At 51.3% G+C, this 18,801-nt stretch overlaps 1 protein-coding gene across 2 annotated transcripts; it reads right to left on the bottom strand.

Moving 5' to 3' along the window:
- Positions 1 to 1,741: 1,741 nt before the first annotated feature.
- On the bottom strand, positions 1,742 to 17,984 carry LOC104144510 (microsomal triglyceride transfer protein). 2 transcript variants are annotated; one of them, XM_009675602.2, is made up of 18 exons: positions 17,424 to 17,984; positions 15,885 to 16,066; positions 15,454 to 15,597; positions 14,898 to 15,005; positions 14,064 to 14,180; positions 12,998 to 13,137; positions 12,240 to 12,393; positions 11,392 to 11,549; positions 10,439 to 10,604; positions 10,017 to 10,124; positions 9,669 to 9,881; positions 9,321 to 9,538; positions 8,313 to 8,410; positions 7,048 to 7,169; positions 6,693 to 6,920; positions 6,212 to 6,336; positions 5,728 to 5,898; positions 1,742 to 4,412 (listed from the first exon to the last, which is right to left on the bottom strand). In XM_009675602.2, exons 1-18 carry the CDS (start codon positions 17,488 to 17,490, stop codon positions 4,268 to 4,270), a joined length of 2,664 nt encoding a protein of 887 aa, XP_009673897.2. In that variant the 5' UTR covers positions 17,491 to 17,984; the 3' UTR covers positions 1,742 to 4,267. The 2 variants fall into 2 exon arrangements, with proteins under 2 accessions (XP_009673897.2, XP_009673904.2); XM_009675609.2 differs by having other exon boundaries at positions 9,321 to 9,535.
- Between the last annotated feature and the right edge of the window lie 817 nt (positions 17,985 to 18,801).

The raw sequence follows: 18,801 nt of genomic DNA, 5'->3' as shown, positions 1-18,801 counted from the left end.
AACGTGCGTTTGAAGGAGGGTGTCCTTTTTTATTTCTCCTTTTATACCTCATTTCACTGGGTTGTAATTGGAGATGCGTTCAAATGTTTGTGTCCTCCCACCCGTTTGCAGGGGAGCCCCGGGGAAGGTGGCATTTGGGTAAGGGGAGAGGACGCACTGTCTCCGTGCTTTATCATGCACTCTCCGGAGTTTCCTTTTCCTTGCCTTGCCCTTTCTCAGGGTGTTTCCGTGCCTTTATGGGAGACTGGCAGCTCTGTCATTACAGCCTGTCCCAGGCCACAGTGAAAAGCAAATAGACGCTTTTCGGGCCTGAACCTGGCAGGAGGAAAACCTCTGCTAGTCTGCCCAAGGGGGTTATTTGGAAATGCCAGACTGTGTCTTTGCCTTTTGATTTAAAAAACAAAGCTACCATCCCACTGTCGTGGTCCCGGTAAGTCATTTTAATGACTGCTTCTTCCAAGAGGCCAGAATCAGCGCCCCTCACTGCTCTGCTCGAAGGAGGCAGCTTGGTGCTCCAGCTCCGGGTGTGCAATGCAGTCAGAGCCAGGGTTTGGGGCTGAAAAGAGCCTTCTAAGAGGGCCTCATGGCATTGCCAAAGACACCGGCAATATTGGAGAAGTGCTTACGCCTCTTCGTTGTTTGTTGCTGTTTGAACATCCAACCATCGGTGTTTGGGCCCCAGCGATGATGCCAAATCAGCGCGGAGGATGCCGCGGTTAACGCCTGCAGCTGCACTGCCTCTGGCAGCAATCACAGGGAAAAGGGCGGGTGAAATGAGTACCTTGTCCTTGTTACCTGGGATTTGTTGGCCGTGTTTTTGAGGAACCATTTTTTGGCTGCCCAGATCGTTTAAACCATGTGATTGCTGCGGGTAGCGAGCAGTCTGCTCTCTGCTATAGTAGCTCACCGCTCGGCAGTGTTACTCTCCCCCATCCCAAGGGTTAACCTAAAGGGTTTTCTGATTTAGACTGTGAAATGCAAACCCCAGCTGAATGACAAATCTGCCTCTATAAATCTCCTTATCCACTAGAGAGAGGCAAAGGAAATCGAGGCAGGGAAGAGATTTCTGGAAATGGTCCAAAACAGCAGATGGGCTGCTGGCAACCCCCCCCCCCGCCCCTTTCTCTCGGCTTTGGCCGAGGAGCAAGGTGCTGAGGCTGTTTTGCACCTCACTCTGGGAAGTTTCAGGTCAAACAGTCCTCCCCAGGCTGCTGGCAGAGCTGTGTGAGAAATACAACAAGGGAGATAGGGGCTGCTCCTCCTGCGGTCACGCAGGGATCCTCCTGTTCAGACCCGAGGGCAAGTCCCCGCGCAATTACTTGTTGTCCTTGAGGCCCGCTCTGGGCGAGATCGCCCCGTAATCAGCAAAGCCTTGGTGCAGGGGAAGCCCTGCTTCTTTTAAGCAATGCCTTGGATGGTCTCCAGTACCCTCGCAGCAATTGGAAGGAGTGGACGCGCTAGGGTCGGCAGCCCCACGGGAACCTGCTCATGGGGTGGCAGGTTGTCCCTGCCGGCGCTCTCCAGGTTTTGGGGGCGAGCTGCTCGTGGCTGGTAGCCCCGGTGGGGCGTTTAGCCACAGGTCTCTGCAGGGCCCTAAGTATGGACCTAGAAATCGGGCTCCTGGGGAGCAGCATTAAATAAAGCTGGCTGTGGCCATGCTCTTCCTGTTGGAAATGCCTGTGTTGCAGGAGCTGCTCTCTGCCTTCCTCTCCTTCCCGGTTGTTGGTCCGGAAAAGCTAACGAACAGAGAAAAAAGCATCTCATTTATTTCTGTACGTAATCACTGCACTCAGAATTAGTGTCTGCAGATGAAAAAGCAGCCACGTTTCTTCTCCAAAAACCAGGAGACCCCCGTGCTGCATTTACGTCAGGTTCACAATTTTGACAATGTTCAATGTCCCTCATCTTCCTAAAAAGTGTATTTTCTAATACAAAAAAAAGTACAAGTGTTTCAAAGGCGCTGTTATCAGAAAGGGGTGAAGAAATATAGCTTTGCCTTGTAAGCCTCCCTCCGGTGCTGAAGGGATGTTCAGCTTTTCTGGCAGATAAAAGTCAGGCTTGAGAGGAGAATTCAAAACAGCAGAACAATATTTACTTGAAGTTAATTGTAACTTTCATGAGTTGTCACCAAAAGTGCCCAAATATAAGCAGAAAAGGGAAGCTGCTGTATCTCTTTGTTGCTGGAACGCTGCCTTCTGCATGGAGGGATGAGGTGATCTTATCTTCATCTACTGCCTCATTTGAAAGAGAAGAGGAACTGCTGTTCAGGCGATAAGAGAGACCAGAGGCTTCTCCTTTAATATGTAAACTTTGGATCAAAAAGAAGAGGCTCTAGACAGAAGCCATCCCTCCATATATGAATTTTGAATCTGTACGCATAAGCAAAATATATATACTACTAACATCTGCTGGCTTCCATAGAGAGCAGAAAGGGACAGGGTGGAGGTGTGGCCCCCCCTCAGCTTAGCTTTTCCAGTTCTGGTTGACTAATGTCCACACTGAAGGATGATTACCTGAAGTAATGGTCTTGTACTACCTTGGCCAAACTTGCTGTGACGGATTCTCAAACCCAGAGAGGACCGCATCAGTCAAACGTGGTGCTTTGCTCTCCACGGCAACCGATACCCGTGTTTGGCCCTGATAACAGGGACTGAACTAACAACAACTCATAGAAAAAATACCCAAGGGATGGAGAGTTTTCCAAACCTCTTGGCAGCCTGGGGCGGTGGTTTGAAATCGTCTTGTTCCTCGACTGAGCATTGCTGACTTCAGATCCAGCTCTGTGTGCTACCCCTGTTGGAATAGTAACCTCTCTACTTCCAGCGTCTTCACCCCATGCTGGCAGTCCTGATAATCACGGCACTCTTTAAGTCCGGTCTTTGCAGACTGAAATGCTTGTGCTCTTGCAGTTTTTCACTGCAAGGTGTCTTTCATGACCTTGGCTGGTCCTTGTAGCCTTTCTTGGAGGGGGAGAAAACGTGTGGGGAAAAAATGCAAGTGTGAACACCAGAACGGGAAGCAATCTCTGCGGATCAGCATCACGAGGGGGTATGCAGAGGTGTGCTGAGATGGTCTAATGCCTTGGGCCCACCAGTGTCTCTTCCCTTTTCCTTGAGCCAGTTCCTGCTCCAGACTCCCTGTCTCCTTCCACTTTTCACTGGCAGCCAGTGGGTCTTCAGCATCTTTTCGCGCTCGCTAAGGTTCAGGCTGTTTTAAGATGAGGCTTGAGATTGCTGGTCCGTGCTCTTAAGGAGGGACTCTTGCCATAGGTTAGAGTTTCCTCTGCTCTGTTTTAACTGTGCTTTAGTTTGCAGTCCTTTTTGTCCAACTTTTCCTAAGCTGCCTCGCTCCTTTTCCTTGCACCAAGTGCGACTCTGACCTCTCTGAAGTATAAGCTGTTCCTTTCCTTGTCTCATCTTTGCTGCCTGATGTGACATCAGCCATATCCCTGGCAACAGAGTTCAAATTGCCCACAGGGATAAGACGATGGCGACAAGCTGTGACGGAGCTGAGTTGCCTTCTTCTGCAAATAGATGCAAACGCCTTCAATTATGCTGGAAAGAACATACACCAACAGGTTATGCAGCATTTTGTCGTGCTGCTCGCTCTCTCTCTCTCTCTCTCTGAGGATTATTCTGGGGTGAATGTCTCTGTGGTTGTACTAAAAAAAAAAAAAAACAACACTGCACCTCCCCCAGAAATGAAAATTTCTTCCTCCCTGGACTCTCTGGCAGCCACAAAACCAGGCATTAAAGGACGGGGCATTCACTTTCTCTCTGGGGAACCTGCTCCCTGCCAGCTGCAGAGGTGCTCCCTCCTGACTGCTTTGATAAGTGCGGAGAAAACAAGGCAGTGTTTCCGGTGTCGTCTTGCAGAACCCTCTCTCAGGCTATCTGAAACTCATTCATTTGCAAAAGAAGGCTGGTTTTTTCAAGGCTCACTGAAGACCATTTACACCTCCAGACTGCCCTTCTCCATGAAGAGGAAGAGTTCAGGCTGACAAACCTGCGGGGCTGCAGGACAGGCCTAGATCCCCGAGCCCTGGCGCAGGACGGGAGGGATTGCTTCTTGCTGTTCTGTAGCAGTTCCTCTCCTGGACTCTTCTTATGCCCTGATTTCATCATTTTCCTTTTCTTTTTTTTTTTATTATTGTCAGTGGAAGACGGTTGCGTAGGAGCGCAGCAGGGCCCTTGGCAGCTCACGTTGAGGAACTGGGGCGCGTGGTGGGAGGGGAGCAGTAACCCAGGCCCGAAACATGCCGATTCTCCTATTCTTCTGCTGTCAGCAGGAGGCTGCACATCCTGGAGTTGGCCCCATGCAAGGCAAACTCCCGCCCGGCCCTGGTGCCCTGCCGGCCTTTTCGCACAGTGCTGCTTTGGCTCCCAGCAGATTTGGAAACTGTGAAGATCTCTCTGTGGGGCAGAGCAGATGGGTCAGGAGGCTGTGCTAGCGGACCTCATCCGTCTCCCACACCAGCATATTCACACTTGGGCCTTTATATTTCCTGAAGACCTGATAGTCCGGGCATGGTGCTTCCACCCACCTCACCATGAACTTGCGGAGTGCTTCCCTGGTCTCCCTCCCGGTTTTGGCCCACCCTGCTCGACAAAGGTGCAAACGTTAATTCCCTCCTCTCCCTGAGAAGGCCTAGGTCTTTTGTCAGAGCGGCAGAAAGGGAAATGTCACCGCTGGTTTTATTTGTAAGGTGGTTGAGTCCTATGGGGTTTCCACAATAGGTGGAACCACATTGTCCTTTTGGTGGTGAGAAAACAAGAGTGTTGTTTTGGGTGCCGTCTCCCTTCTAGCCATGTGTTGAAATGGAGAAGCTCTTATTTGAGAAGAGTATGGGAGAAGGAGCAGCATCTGTGTGTTTGAGGTATCCACGGAACAAGGCAGAAATTGGGAAAGCTCTTATGGTATGATTTGATCTGTGGGGAAACTCATAAACCCTGAAAAGTTTCAGCCCCTCACAAGGGAAATCCTCCTTACTCTGCTTTGTTAGTGGATGTCCTTCCCTAAGCTTTTCTGGGGGTGGGTACAGTGCTCGTTACTTGATCTTTGTGTCTTGGACACCTGCAGTAAAGGCTGTCTGAGACTGATATATTGTATTGGCCCCCCCTAAAAGACAGAAGGTCCAGAAGAGTGTAAGAAATCGGTGCTGTTATGTCTGGGGTCAGGGGATTATTATTAACAGAAGGATAAACGGTTCCTGCATAGAGCAGTTTATTACCTTAACAGCGGAAAATAGCCTAGTGGTTTTCTGGGGAGAGGATTTAGTTAATCTTGACATTCCTTAGTTCAGCTCTTTGCCTGGGGCTGTCTGAGGCTTCTGTTAGCCTTCCCCTCAGGTACCCAGGCAGAGGACTAACTTGCACTTGCTTAAAATAAATTATGGGCATGGACGCTGTTATCCTTCCCTCCAAGAAGCAGGGTACTAAGCAATCAGCTCATCCCTGGGAAGAGGAAAATGAGCTTTTAAAATCTCCTCTCTCCTGGGTAGCTCTGCCTCCCTGTCTTTAACCGAGTGCTGCTGGAGCTGCTGCTCCTGCTGCTCCCATGCTTGGAGCCGAGGCCAGGTACGGTCTCAGCTCAGCGAGGAGCAATGCTGCCTCCTGGATTGTGTCATGAGGGTGACACCAGTGCAGACCCACTGAGCAGAGAGGCCTCATTCCTGCTCCTTGGGCCTGAATCCCCGACCACGTCCTCGACCACAGCTCCAGAGCTTACCTGTATGGGACCTGGTCCTCTCTCAGCTGCAGACACATGAGCACAGGGCTCGCAGAAAACTGCAGGACCGTGTCAAAGTGGATTGAGGTCTCCATCTCAGTCTGGCTTCTCACGGTGGCTTGGAAGGAAGGGGCATCTAGTTCTGCCTGGAAATCGATGGCTAAACTTCCTCTGCAAGAGCAAAGAGCGCAGGTCCAGGCGCCGGGCACGGTGCTGTACCTGGACACCCTGCACTGGCGCTCTGCAAGCCCGTGATCGCCTCTATTTTAAGTCCCCCTGGTGAAAGAAAGTGTGTAACCATTGCCCACCAGCTCCCTACCCCCCATCTCCACTCTCCCTTAGCAGAGGCATGGTTGGACACAGTGGGAGAAGGGCATGGAGACTGTTGCAAAGCAGTCTAAGATGGGGCAACCCTTGTGCTGAGTGTTAAGACCCTCCGGGGTAGCCTGCGTTCCCAGAGCCAAACCTTTCCCCCTCCACTGACCTTGTGCTGATGCTGGTTTTCAGTTCCTGCTCCCATATGCTCACATCCATGTTGGCTGAGATGTCAAGCCCAAGCCCACCCTGGAGTTTGACCACCACTTGTAGACCAGACTGTAGTGGAATGACCTGTGAGATAGAAAAGGCAGCACTTGCTCTGAGGCCGGACGCACAGCTCTTGGCTGAGATGCTGATACAGGCAATGATGCGAGGCTCCTGGAAATGTGTAGGCTAATCCTCCTGGCTGGGTTTGCATGACAGGAACTAGAGCCATGTGTGTCCCATGGCAGAGCACAGCCATCCGGCTGCTTTACCAACCCTTAAAGGCCTTTGGTAGTGCCATCTCACTCTTAGGTTTGGGTCCGTAGTGAATAACATGGCATGACCTAGTGCACTTCAGGTATCGGGACTCACTATGCCTTGGCGTCCATAGCCCAGACTAGCAGCCAGTGGGGGTGGAGACAGGTCACCCCTCCCTCTGTTACCTGGCGATGGTCCATCAGCAGGAGATTCCCTCTGACCACACTTGTGGGTTCTCCGCTGCTTAACAGGACCTTGGCCATTAAGTCCGTATATCCCTGGAAGAACACAATCGGCCGCAACTGAACGTCGAAGAAAGTGGCAGACATCCCAGCCATGAGCTCTGGCTCCTCTTCTCCTTCTAGGGTGCTTTCTCCCAGCATAGACTCCATCCCTTGTGCTTCAATAGTGACCTAAAACATAGAGATGGAGCCATGTAAGCTGCACAGAGCAAAGCTAGAGAGTCAGTACTACTTGAGATACCACGCTTGTTGAACTGCTTTGCGTGGCTGGCACCTGGCCACTCTCCAGGGAGCACACCTGAGCCACGTGAAGCTGATGGCCACGGCTGAGCAGCGAGAAGTCGGAGAGGCTCTTTCTCAGGAATCCACCCTCTGTAAATAGCAGCTCCAGCCCAAAGGTGGAAAGCAGGTCCTGGGTGACTGGAAGACAGAGAGGTGCCTGTGAATGGGCCTGCACCGCAGCAGGATGTGACACACTGCTTTTTGTGAATGAATCACAACTGCTCTGCTAGCAGCTGCAGGGGATCAACACTGACTAGATAATAAAGAGCCCACCAGCAGCTGGGGGAGGCACTGGCAGAGAGCTGCAGATGCCAGTGTGACCATGGGCAACCTGGCTGACAAGTGTGTTTCCCCTGGTGCAATGGAGCCTGAGCTTGGCAGACTAGGTGAGGTTTCTATGAAGAGCTTCTCCAGGTTTACTGTGGAAAGTGGGAGGTCACTGAGGATGCCTGAAAACAGAGTCCTGAGAGCTCCTTGGTAATTTTTAAGCCTACTTAAGAAGTTGTGTTGCTAGTCCTGTAGAGCTCCTGGGTTTGTGGTCGAGGTGGCTGAATACATTAGTGATTGAATGTCTGACAAAGCTAAAATATTCAGAGGGAAAAGTTTCTCTGTACCATCTTCTTCTATTCTTACAATGCTCAGAGGATTTAGCATGGCCCTACTTTTCTTAGGGGTGTTGGTTGCTTTGCCTTCATGTTTCCCCGCCCCCCCCAACAGAGTTTTACAAATACAAAGCTAGAGGAAGATGACTTGAAGAGGATTAGAAGTGAGAGCTGACAGGTGATCTAAGCAGATATCTAGCAGGCATTAACCACAGTGTCTCTGAGGTCTGATGATTTTTATCTCAGCCCAAGGATTTTCCTCTTTGAATCGCTTATTAAAAATACCTAAAGAACTGACTTATCAGGAAAAGCACAGAAACTCCCTCCCACGCTCTACCACTGGTTTCACCTTCAGATGAAATTCCTCCCCTAAATGAGCAGCATTTGGGAAAAGTATGTGGCCCAGCTCATGTTCTTTGGAAAGCAGGTGGTTGCAAAGAAGCTGGAGGAAGGCCTATATGTATGAGAGCAGGGCAAGGGCCCGAGCCCTGCACAGAAGGCAACCGGATAGGAACGTATAGGGGTGATACCTGCTCTTGGGCTTCAGAAGATGCTTGTGGGAGACGCTCATAAATCTCGGACTAAGTTTTGGGGAATTTTTATAAACCAGAGGCACCCACTGGGCCCCCTCCTTTAGCCCTTTGAGGGGGAAGGGGAACAGCGTCGACCATAGCGTCACCTGTCAGGGGTCCTGAGAAGGCAGAGGAGGCACCAGCTCTCGAGAAGTAGTTGTAGTTATTTATCCGTGGGTCTCTCATGACATCCTTCACTACCCCCCTGGAAACAAAAGGGAAAAGGGATATGAGGACTGGAAAGGAAGGAAGGGGAAGTCTCAGTCAGAATTCAAGATAAGCCAAATCAATAGCTGAAAAAGAAAGCTGGACAAAGAAAAGAAGGAAACACGAATTTAAAAACTGCAGGAAAAATAAGCAACTCCCCCAGCTTTTTATGCCGCTCAGCTGGAGCAAGCATGTCACAGGGCACGCTAATTTATAGAGCACTGTTTGTTTCTGTTTTACAAGGCAATGATCCTCAAAGTAGCATTCAGAGCAACTATGTGAATGCCTACAGGGTGGAAGTCTAGTAAATCCCACTAGATGTGAATATGTATAACTGGCTTGACTTCTACAGATGTTTCTTTGAAATTCTGACTGCCCAGACAAACATGAGCAAAAAGGAAATGAGCAGACTAGGACCACGCTGGAATTTCCCTCTCCTCTGGTTTATCAGAATAAACCATTCAAATGTTTTTGTGCAGCTTCTGCCTAGCTTGGAAACTTTTGTGCTTGGTTTGTTTTGTGCACACAGAAAGATTAAGGCAGTTACAAATTGTGCGCTGTCCTGTAAGCCAGAGCTTTGGCCTCCAAGGACTCTGCTGCTGGGCTCCTGCTGAAGCAACGAGCCCTGGTGCTGCTGTGCCGTGGGACTGGGTGAGGAGGGATGCTGGGTTTGGGCTCGCTTGGCAACACCTGCCTATAGCAGCCCTGTGGTTTTCTTCCTCCCACAGCTGGGAATTACTAAGCAGCCCTGGCACTGTTGCAGCCCTGATAGCACATGCTCAGATGTTGACCCAGCTATGAGGGGCATGCAGTTCAAAGCCACAGCTGGAGTGTAGAAGAGGAGAAAAAAAACGATGCAGTTTTTTTTTCCTCCCCAGCTGATCTACAACTTTCCTTTCCTGACCCACCTTGCTGGGTGGTGGTCAGCATGCAAACTGTTCTGGACCTTCAGCTGCAGAAACGTTGCTGTTTCTGTTTCCAGCTCTTTAGTGGCCAGGAGGATGTTGATGACATCCATGGGCAAAGGCTCGTTGTCTAAGAGGATTTCCGCAGCAGCCAGGCGACATGTTTTTTCATAGCTCTTCCTCTTCTCATGGAAAATCCTCCTCATTGCTCTCTTCACCTGCTGTGCGAATGCAATTAAAACTGGTGTCATGCCCACTGATGTGTAAACAGTGGTGGTCAAGGCTTTCGGGCTCTGCTTTGCATCCCCAGCCCTAGTGTCTCGGCTTCAACTGGGAAGCTTCGTTTCGTACCTTGCTGGAGATGTGCCGCGTGGGAAACCTCTGCAGAGCAGCGACTGCTGCAGCCGCAACCGCAGCAGGGCCTTCCTCGGCATAACGCAGGAGGGTGGGGATGGTTTCGGGCAGCAAAGCGTTCCTCAGGGACACCAGGTAGATAACCAGCTCGGACTCCTCCTTGGCGCCTCCTAGTCCCTGCAGGATGGTTTCCACTCCACGCTCCACCTCCTGGTTTGGTTTTTGCAGGAGGGGAGAGGGAGAGGATGAGGATGATGTGTGGAATATGTTTCAGGCAGTTGCAGAGGAAGGGCAAGGATGGCAAGGCTGAAAAAACCAAGCGTGGAGGTTTGTCAGGGAACCCACCTGTGATCCACACAGCTTCTGCTGGCACAACTTGCTGACGAGAGAGCCTATGACAACTATCCCCGTCTCCCAGATCTCTGGTGCCAGCCGCTTCCCTTGGAGCTTGTCCTGAGAGGAGGAGAAGTGGGTTAAGAAAAACAAGGAAAATGGCAAAAAAGAGACAGAAGGGGTATGCCTTAGCTATTATCTCAAAGTGTTTACTAAAAAAGTGAAAGACTAACTCTTACCAGCCTTGAAGGGGGCAATGCATGGTCTAATCAGATAAATGCCAGCTTTCACAGTAGGTAATTAAGCTTTTATTATCTGTAATAAACTGACATAAAGGACTTTCTGCTGAATGCATTTACTCCCATCGCTGGTGTCCAGTTAAAACCATTCAGCATCCGGGACCCTAAGGGGGAGAGAGAAATGCCTCTACTTACTAACACCAGGCTGAGAAGCTCTCTAGAAGGCCGGGGAGAGAAAGCTGCTGCATAGAGAAACTTCTCCAGCAGGGACTTGGGAGCCTTGCCGAAATCCAGGAAGTCGGAGAGAGCTGCCAAGGATGCTGCTGACTGGGCGGCCACCGCTGCCTCGACGAAGAAGGGGCTGGAATGAGAGGGGAAGCGGTCATCAGAGGAGTCTGAGGCGGAGGAGAAATGAGGTGCCCGGTGCGACGCTGCTGGGATCTGTGACCTTGGCCCTGGCAGAGGACCTTGGCTCCTCCTCTCCAGGCCAAGGCAAGGAGCAAAGGCTGAGTCCTCTGAGGGGTGCTGGGATTGCATGCACTGCCACTGGGGCTGAATGTGACTCCCAACCATTCTAAAGCTGCTACAGATAATCCCAGTTTCATTTGCTTTTCCCTACTGAAAAACACCCTGAAGTTTCAATTCCCAGATTTAAAAAATCTAACAGGTTGGGACTTTTGCAGATGACTTTCCTCAAAGACGAGCTCATTGGCACTGGCCACTGAGCTGGCATTATCTGTGCGTATTACAACTGTGAACTCTGCTCTGAACTCGGTTGCATCTAGCATTTTGCTGCAGCCAGGAGCCTGGCCCTGGCAGGGGACGGATGACAGGGTCAGGGCTGTATGTCTTGCAAAGGCCAAGCCTCTGCCAGTATTTCCCAAAGCCTTGCTGGAGCCGTTGCTCTGCTCCAAAGCCTGCTGCTCGGTGAAAACAGGCTGTACGGTGGTTGTAAAGAACAGGCACTGAGGGAAAAGGAGTCTATTTGCACCACTGAGGATAAGCTGGGAAAACTCCTGCCCAGCTGCCTGGGCTAGGTATGGTTTATGGACCAGCATGTCCAGAAGTGACCCTACATCCCAGGGTCCTGCATGCCGTTTATTGTTATAGAGAGCCACTTGGGGCAAGATAGATACTGGAGGTCTTACACCATCTCCTCTGGAGCTTTCCTCAGCAGCTGCAGGATATCTCTCTTCTTTGCTCTGTGCAGCATCTGGACGAACCTCTGGAACTGCCATGTTGTTGACACCTCAGCGATGTCCATTTTGACTTTCTGGCTGTCAAAAGTCTTCAGATAGGTTCTGAGCTGCAAGGGTAAGGTTTGTTCTGTTACTGGCATCACGTGCAATTTAGCCTCGTTTCCCAGGATCCTGAAACAGGGGACAACATCACAATAAGGAAATACTTAGGAGTGGAGGGAGCCATAGGGACACTGAATTCAGGCCATGCAATTGCCTGCAAACGGAGGGGGCCACAGAACATCTGCTGCACTCTCCCACCACTGAAGTCTTGCTGTACAGGAGCTGAAAAGCATATTACAGATTTGAAACTGAGGGCACCACCAGTGTGTGTAAAGCACTGCAATTCCAGATTTCCTAAGGAGAATGCTTGGAGGCAGAAACAACCCCTTGTTTGTCCTTGCCAACCTGACCTGCAGGGTGGGTGAGTGGTGGGCATATTTCCTAATCTCAGACCTATGATGAGTTTAACCCTGACTAGACATGCCAGCCATGCAGCTGGTTGCTTCTCCCATCACAGAAACACAGCTATGTCTGAGGGGAGAGAGCTCTCCTTTCCACAGCTTGTAACAACATTAGACACAGCTGTTTAGGAGAGAAATAACAGGTCAGGCTTAAGATGGGTGGGATGCTCTCCCTTCTAGTCTAGGCAAGAAGCTAGCCTGGAAGCCATCTCCTGCCTGTGCCATGTGCGTGTGGGTGCCCAGCTGGGAGAGGAGCACATGAGGTGTGTTTTGGGGGCGTCTGGTGGCACTGACCGAAGGGCAGTGGGTGCAGACCCTCTGGTAGTGCAGGCAGGCCATGCCCAGGGGCTGACGCTCTTGCTCTGTGCTAGCCAGCGCTTCCTCAAGGCCTTGTCCGGGCACCTCTGCTGGGCCAGGCATCGAAGAAGACACTAGCTCGAGCTGTTGCCTGTGGAGGGGAGAAAAAGAAAATGGGAACATCGTTTGCACCCTCCTTTGCTCTGAGGCTGGTTGGGTTTGTGCAGGTTTGGAGAAGGAAGGGATAGAGAGGGAGATGAGATATTTTTGGAGAGGCTGAGGCACACAGGAAGAGAAGGGGAAGCTCTCAGAGACAGATTTGCAGAGGTGTCCTGCTGCCCTTTTTCACCCCAGGCTGATGACTGCTCACTCAACCAAAGCTGTGGGCCTCTAATCTCTACCCCAAGGGCCTCTGGGCCTCTCTCAATCCCCACTGTGCTGGCATGCTCCCATGAGTAGCACATCCCCTGGCAGCTCCTCTCTCCAGACGAAACTTATGGTTCAAGGGATGGATCCCATGGGCCAGGAGGTGGGGAAACAGCCAGCTGTGGGGGGGAAAGCACTGAAATGTGTCCTGCCACTAAGCTGATGTCTGTGCTCCCAGCTGTTGGACCACTGCATCTCCTCGCTGCCTGCATCAGGCTATGCTAACTGAGCTGGCATGAAAGCAATGAACAGCTTCCAACTTCAACAGATGGAAGGTCATCCTGTGCTAGGCTGGCCAATTTAGGCAGCTGCACAGAGCCATTGCTCACCTTGAATTGATTTTGATACCAGTGGTGGACCTCAGGCTCAGAGACACCACGTGGCTTTCCTCTGCGAGCACTGATCGGATGAGGCTGTCTTTCACCAAGTAGAGACTTTTGCTGGTGGGTTGCCACTGGACTCCAAAAATCTTAAAAAAGGAAAAAAAAACCCCTTCAACCTCTTTCACTTCCTGTCTCCCTCTTGATCTTCGAGGGTAAGAAGGGAAAATCGGGAAGGACCCAGTCTCTTTGCAGGCCTGGGAGACGGTAGCCCTGGTGAGGACCACTGCACAGATGCTCTGGTGCCCTGGCTGACATGTGGAGGAAGACTGGTGACACCGTGTGGATGCTCTCTTTTATTACACTTACTTCATCGCGTCGCCAGCTCAGCTACAGGAGACAACAGGGGAAGCAGAGCCAGGAGGGCCTGCCCGAAGGGAGGGGATGCCCCTTGCTTGGCGTGAGTGGTGGCCGGAGGCTGCGCAAACTGGAAATAAGTTCCTCGCAAGGCATTGCCCTTCCTTTGGGTCCATTTGACAGCACTAGCGATGTAGGTGCCCCAACACAAGTGTCTTGTGTGGGAGGAGGTAGCACCCTGAAAGAAACCTGCCTTGTCCTGATGAACGTTTGCAAGGACTTTCTCCAAGCAAAAGAGAAAGCTAAGCAAAAATAATCACCGGTGAACTTATGCCAAAAATGCCCGGCTTCTTTGCTATGCTGTGCAGTGACCTTGGGGAAGCTCTCTGCTTCTTTTTTTATTCCTTCTAAAAGAAACGATGCACATGCTGGACTTCACCCCTTGCCTCTGCTTCATCTTACAGCCCTGATGTGGAGAGGGCTGATAACTCCAGGGGATGTTATCAGAGCACCTGGGCCTGCATAGGGGGAGGGAGCTGAAAGGCAGCTGGTCTGAAGACCCATTGCAGACTGGTGCAGAAGGCTGCTCCCAGCTATAAGTGGGTCACTCAGGCTGGGGAGTCAAAGACCACCTGTAGTAAGATTTGAGGAAGACCACAGTATATTTGACAGAGTCACGAGTTGAGACCTGCCCCCACCACGAGAGCAATGGACTTGCTTTGTTTACGGAGGCAAATCCAAATTGCGGCGTTGTGCACCTAAGGAGATCTTTTGTCTTTATGGCTGAATCGTTGGAAACGGCGTATGTGACTTGGCAGCTCCCGGAAACATCCTCCTGAAACACAATTAAATGTAAGAAATAGTGGTGAATGGCAGTCAGCTGTCATCACACCTTGTGAAAGCCTGAAGATGATGATCTGTGTAGACAGCAGACACAGTAAAAGACAAACCCAATGAATACAAAAATCATCCAGAAGCTAGGAACGGGGCTGTATTTTGCAGACTTGGTCCCAAGGCCATGAAGTTTGAAGCCCGTGTCCAGTTATCTGTGCAGAGCTGCTAACATGGCCACAGCATCAGATTGCATCTGTAAATCAAGTAATGCCCCAACAGGGTGTTTGATATCTTAAAATCCATTTGGGAAGGACGTTACCCTCTTTGCGTTTTCAGGCTAGCAGCAGCAGCACCTTTGTGCCTGGACTTCTGAGCCTACAGTCCCGCGAGTGTTTAGTTTTGCTCAAAATTCACTTCTGAATAGCTCAGCCCTCAAGTGAGGGATTTCCCTCACTCATAAACGCTGTCTGGCAGGAGCAGTGAGGGTGTTTGCACAGCACCCCCTGCCCTGGTGCGTCCTTTCCAACAGTCATCCTCGCTCACACCCCAGGGGCAAGCGGAGCAGCAAACCCAGCTGTGTTTATCCTCAATTTTACCTCTCTGCTGAGAAGCTTGGGCTGGCTCTGCTTCAGGGCTGGTTTTACTGCAGCGGCAAGGTTTCCGGGCCCGTCTTTCCTGCAAGATTTGCCTGCTGAACTAACCCCAGCTCGGCACCTACCTCCACTGCTGTGCCAGGATGGGGCTGGACCTGGAGCAGACTGATGAGGCCTCGTTTCAGATTAGAGATCAGGGGACTTTCTGCTTCGTTTCCGTAGAAGGCTTTGACCTAGAAGGATAAAACTGGTGACTGGCTGTGGGGCAGCCCTGTTGATGCCCAGCAGGCTTTCTCTGCTCGAAGGGGTCTTCCCCTGCAACTTAAGTGATTCCAGATACCCTGCGGATACCTGGAGATTTTACAAGAAAGACTACATCCCTGAATAGCCCAGCCTTGACTTTGTGGATTTCTGCTGGCAACTCTATTCTTTTCAGCAAAGCTTTCCTGATTTTTCCCAAACCTTAGGAGAGATGAAGGTCAGAAAGGAGCTCCCAAGGCCAAGAAAGGCCTAGGCATTGCTAAAAAAGGCGTGTTGGAGCTGCTTCTGAGTCTGAAGCACTGTCCCAGCTTGGAGCATCTGGAGGCACACCAGGCTCTGTGGGAGACCATGAGTTCTTGTATTTGCCACTCTGATTAGTTCATGGGGGACACAGGTGGGTGCAGGATGCTTCCAGCTCACCTTCCCACTGTTCCAGGAGATGAAAACCGGCTGCTGAAGCTCGGCTTGGGTCTCCTGGCTCAGTGCAATCTCCACAAATGGGTCTCCAGCACCATTGTGACTCGTCTTATGCTCTGGTGCATGCTGGGCTTTTAGGTCTTGGATCTATGGTGGTGGAAGAGAGAAGAAAGCAATGACAAGACATCTGCTCCCAGGTTCCCCATAGCCTCTGTGCATTTAACCTGCAGGCAATGCTCTTTGTCGCTGAGGTCATTGTTCATATCACTTGGGTTCAAAATGGAAGGGGCTAAGGCAATAAAACCCCCACTCCTCATACGAGGAGTATCAAGCTGCAATGGATTTACCATTCACTTTAAAAAAAAAAAAAAAAAAAAAAAAAAAACAAGGTCTGCTATGAGAAACACGAATAACCCTTCAGCAACCTTGCATACCTGCACCTGGAGAAGCTCTTCCCCTGCTTGATGCCTCCAGAGTCGGTGCACCTGAACCAAAGCTTCAGCCTTCAGCCAGCTTCCCTGCAGGGACAGCTGGGACACATAATCCAGCTGGACATCCAGGGTGTAGTGGTATTGATACAGGATCCCGGGCTGGAACGAAAGTGGCTGCAGATTCCCTAGAGAAAGAGGCAAGCGCTGAAGGTCCTTGAGTATGTCCGTGGTTCTCCGTCCCCCTGCTTGCTGCAGCGGGCGTGCTCCCACGCTAGAGAGGACTCGGGCTTCCAGAAATACTTGCAAACTGCATTGTTTTGCCATCTGAAAGCACCATTTTTTCACCAAGCCCTGGGTAGAACTGACTTTAAAGGCTATGAGAAGATTTTTCCTGGAAAAATATTTGTGCCTGCAGTTTGGTTTTGATTTTACTCATGTTGGGAACAGTTGTGCTCCTCTGGCAGGTTACAGTGGACAAATACTTCTTCCAGACAACACCCACCTCTAACATATGCAGGCTAGGGGATAGTTGGGTGTTTGCAGGGTGGCAGTTGACTCCTGGGTAAGTTTCCAGGCTTGCCTTAGAAAGGATGTTCAGAGTGGGTGCCCCGCTTGGGGACTTCTTGAAAGTGCCAGTGAAATACGTTTCAATGCTGAAGCACAGTCTCCTGAGCATGCCTACGGCTGGGAAAGTTGTTTTGAAGGGTCTTTCAGTGTTCTGCTTCAACAGGGACAACACTAGTGTTTTTAGCTAAGAGAAATGAGAGGTCCTATTCAGGTCGTACCTTTTCCCTCTTGTTTTCCTCCCCCACTTGAAGAGCAGCTCTATCGGAACTGCTCACCCTTAATTAAATCGCTGGCCTTGTGATATGGCTAAATGAAGTCACTCGGGCAGCTTTATATCAAAATCCCTCTTTGCTTCACTCTTACTTGCCTAGAATTATTTGCAGTGACTTGCCTTGTTCATATGCAAAATGGCTTGGGGAGTTTGCTGTTTTCTGAAGTCACGTGAAATACTCCTCCCGATCTGATGCACTTTCTGGGTTTTTGAAATGGTTTAGAGTGCAGCTACTTTTAGGATAACTGACACACTAGGCTTTAAAATCCCTCTGAAAAATTATCACGTTCTCCAGGAAGGGAAAAAATCCACGTATGATGCAGTCAGGAATAAATGAAAATCCAGGAGGCTCCCTTGGGTTTTCCTCTGTAATTTGGAGTTATTCCTACGCTACGAAAGCCCCAGCTTTGCTCACCTCCCCCCACCCCCGAGAGGATTTGCATGGTCCTGAAAACGCAATTACCCCGACTCGTCCTTCAGCTCGGGAGAAGCGTGGACGGGACGGCCGTAGCAGCCGCGGCAATAACTCTTCCCTGCTGCCCAGAAGCCAGAGCGTTTCCCCAGCCTTGTTTCCCTGCGCTTCCCTTGCGGAGCAGCCTGTGAGCTGCTCGTGCAGGGGATGAGCATCCCGCGGGCGTCCCGGGGCAGCCGGCCACGCTCCGCAGCCCGGGCCGCTGCCGGGACCAAAGTGCAAAGACTCTTACCTTGCGCCGTGCTCCCGAAGGAAAAGCAAAGCAGGCAAATGTATCCCGAAACCGCCTGCAGGTTCATGGTGGGATCTGGGAGCTGGGCAGAGAGCGGGAGATGGGGACGGAAGCGGGTGGGAGAGGGACTATGCAAAAAAGTGGGCAAGATTTGCAGCGTCAGGTGACTGAGCCCGACCTTCTCCCTGTGCCTGCATTACGCACCCCGGGAAAAGCAAATAATTAATCCTTTGCACCAGCCCCCTGCAGCCACAGAAAGTTGGGGAATTGGCTGATTTATGCCAAAGATTGGTAAGGGGGAAAGTTGCAAAAAAGAGCTGCTAGGAGCGTTTCTGGGTGGAGAAAATGCAGCAGCGCGGCCGGCTGGATCTGCCTCGGTGTGGGAGGGGGCTGCTCAGAAAGTAGCTCTGTCCCTTAGCAAACCATCGTTTCCCCCCTACCCACCCCCTCCCCATCAGAAGGGAAAGCGGAAGAAGTTGTTGCTCCTAAAAGAAATGACCCAGAAGGCGATGAATGGAAAAGCAGCAGCCTTCCCTCCTCTTTTGAGTTAGAGACTGAGATTTCCAGCCCGGAGGCTCAAGTTACTTAAAGGGCCAGGCTGGAGGGGGAAGGCGGGAGCGCCTGCGACCGGGTGGACCACGAAACACGTACACGTGCACCCGTGGAGGGAGTCAAGCTGGCAATCGGCCTCCATCCCAGCACTGCGCCAAGCACAGGGGGCAAAAATAAGGTCCCTGCAAAAATACCACGGGAAAGGGTGGCCAAAAGGCTTCGGAGACTGGTGCTGCACCCCTCGCGCTCCGCCTGCTAACGCCATGGCCCACCCTCCTTGTTTTGGGTGTTTTTTTTTTTTTTTTGTGCTTGGCCTTTCTGAACACGAATTGCTGAGTTTAATTCAGTCCTAAAGGTCCTATAGACTGTGGCTGCAAGGGACCAGGGCCCCTTCCGGCTGGGTGATGGAGGGACTTCGGGTCCCGTGGAGTCCAGGCTCTCTGTGGGGAGAGGAGCGCTTCAAACGTTTTTCATGTGGTGGCCGTCTGAAGCGGGCTTCGGGAAGGCTTTGCACGTGGAGCGTGTGGCTTTGGGGCGGCCGGCAGCTGAAGTATGCGCCAAGTCCTTGGTGTGGAGGAAGAGGGAGCTCGTTCGGCCGCCCCTGTGCTCCGCGAGCTGCTTGTCACCTCCGTGGGACACCCTGCGCCGGGCTGCGCGGAGGGTGGTGACGGCTCTTCCCTTCCCGGAGCTTTGCATTTCATTTGGTTGAAGGGGTAGAGATGGAAATTTGTGTGAACTGGAGGAAACTGGGGCGGGGGAAGGCTTCAGTGCCAGGATTTGGGGGTGGAGGGGGGAGCTTTGCCTTGCTGTATTTACTGCCCTTTAT

Source organism: Struthio camelus, chromosome 7 (assembly GCF_040807025.1).
Source record: "Struthio camelus isolate bStrCam1 chromosome 7, bStrCam1.hap1, whole genome shotgun sequence".
NCBI lineage: Eukaryota > Metazoa > Chordata > Aves > Struthioniformes > Struthionidae > Struthio > Struthio camelus.
This window is presented reverse-complemented; position numbering and strand designations above follow the sequence as displayed.

What these genes read in the sequence shown, in the direction of transcription:
- LOC104144510 (XM_009675602.2), bottom strand. Translation starts at nt 17,490, where the DNA reads ATGAACCTGCAGGCGGTTTCGGGATACATTTGCCTGCTTTGCTTTTCC. An exon ending in AGAAGCTGTGTGGATCACAG is followed by an intron (nt 9,882 to 10,016) that starts GTGGGTTCCCTG and finishes AAACCAAACCAG; the next exon opens with GAGGTGGAGCGTGGAGTGGA. An exon ending in AAAACCAGCATCAGCACAAG is followed by an intron (nt 5,899 to 6,211) that starts GTCAGTGGAGGG and finishes TTGCTCTTGCAG; the next exon opens with AGGAAGTTTAGCCATCGATT.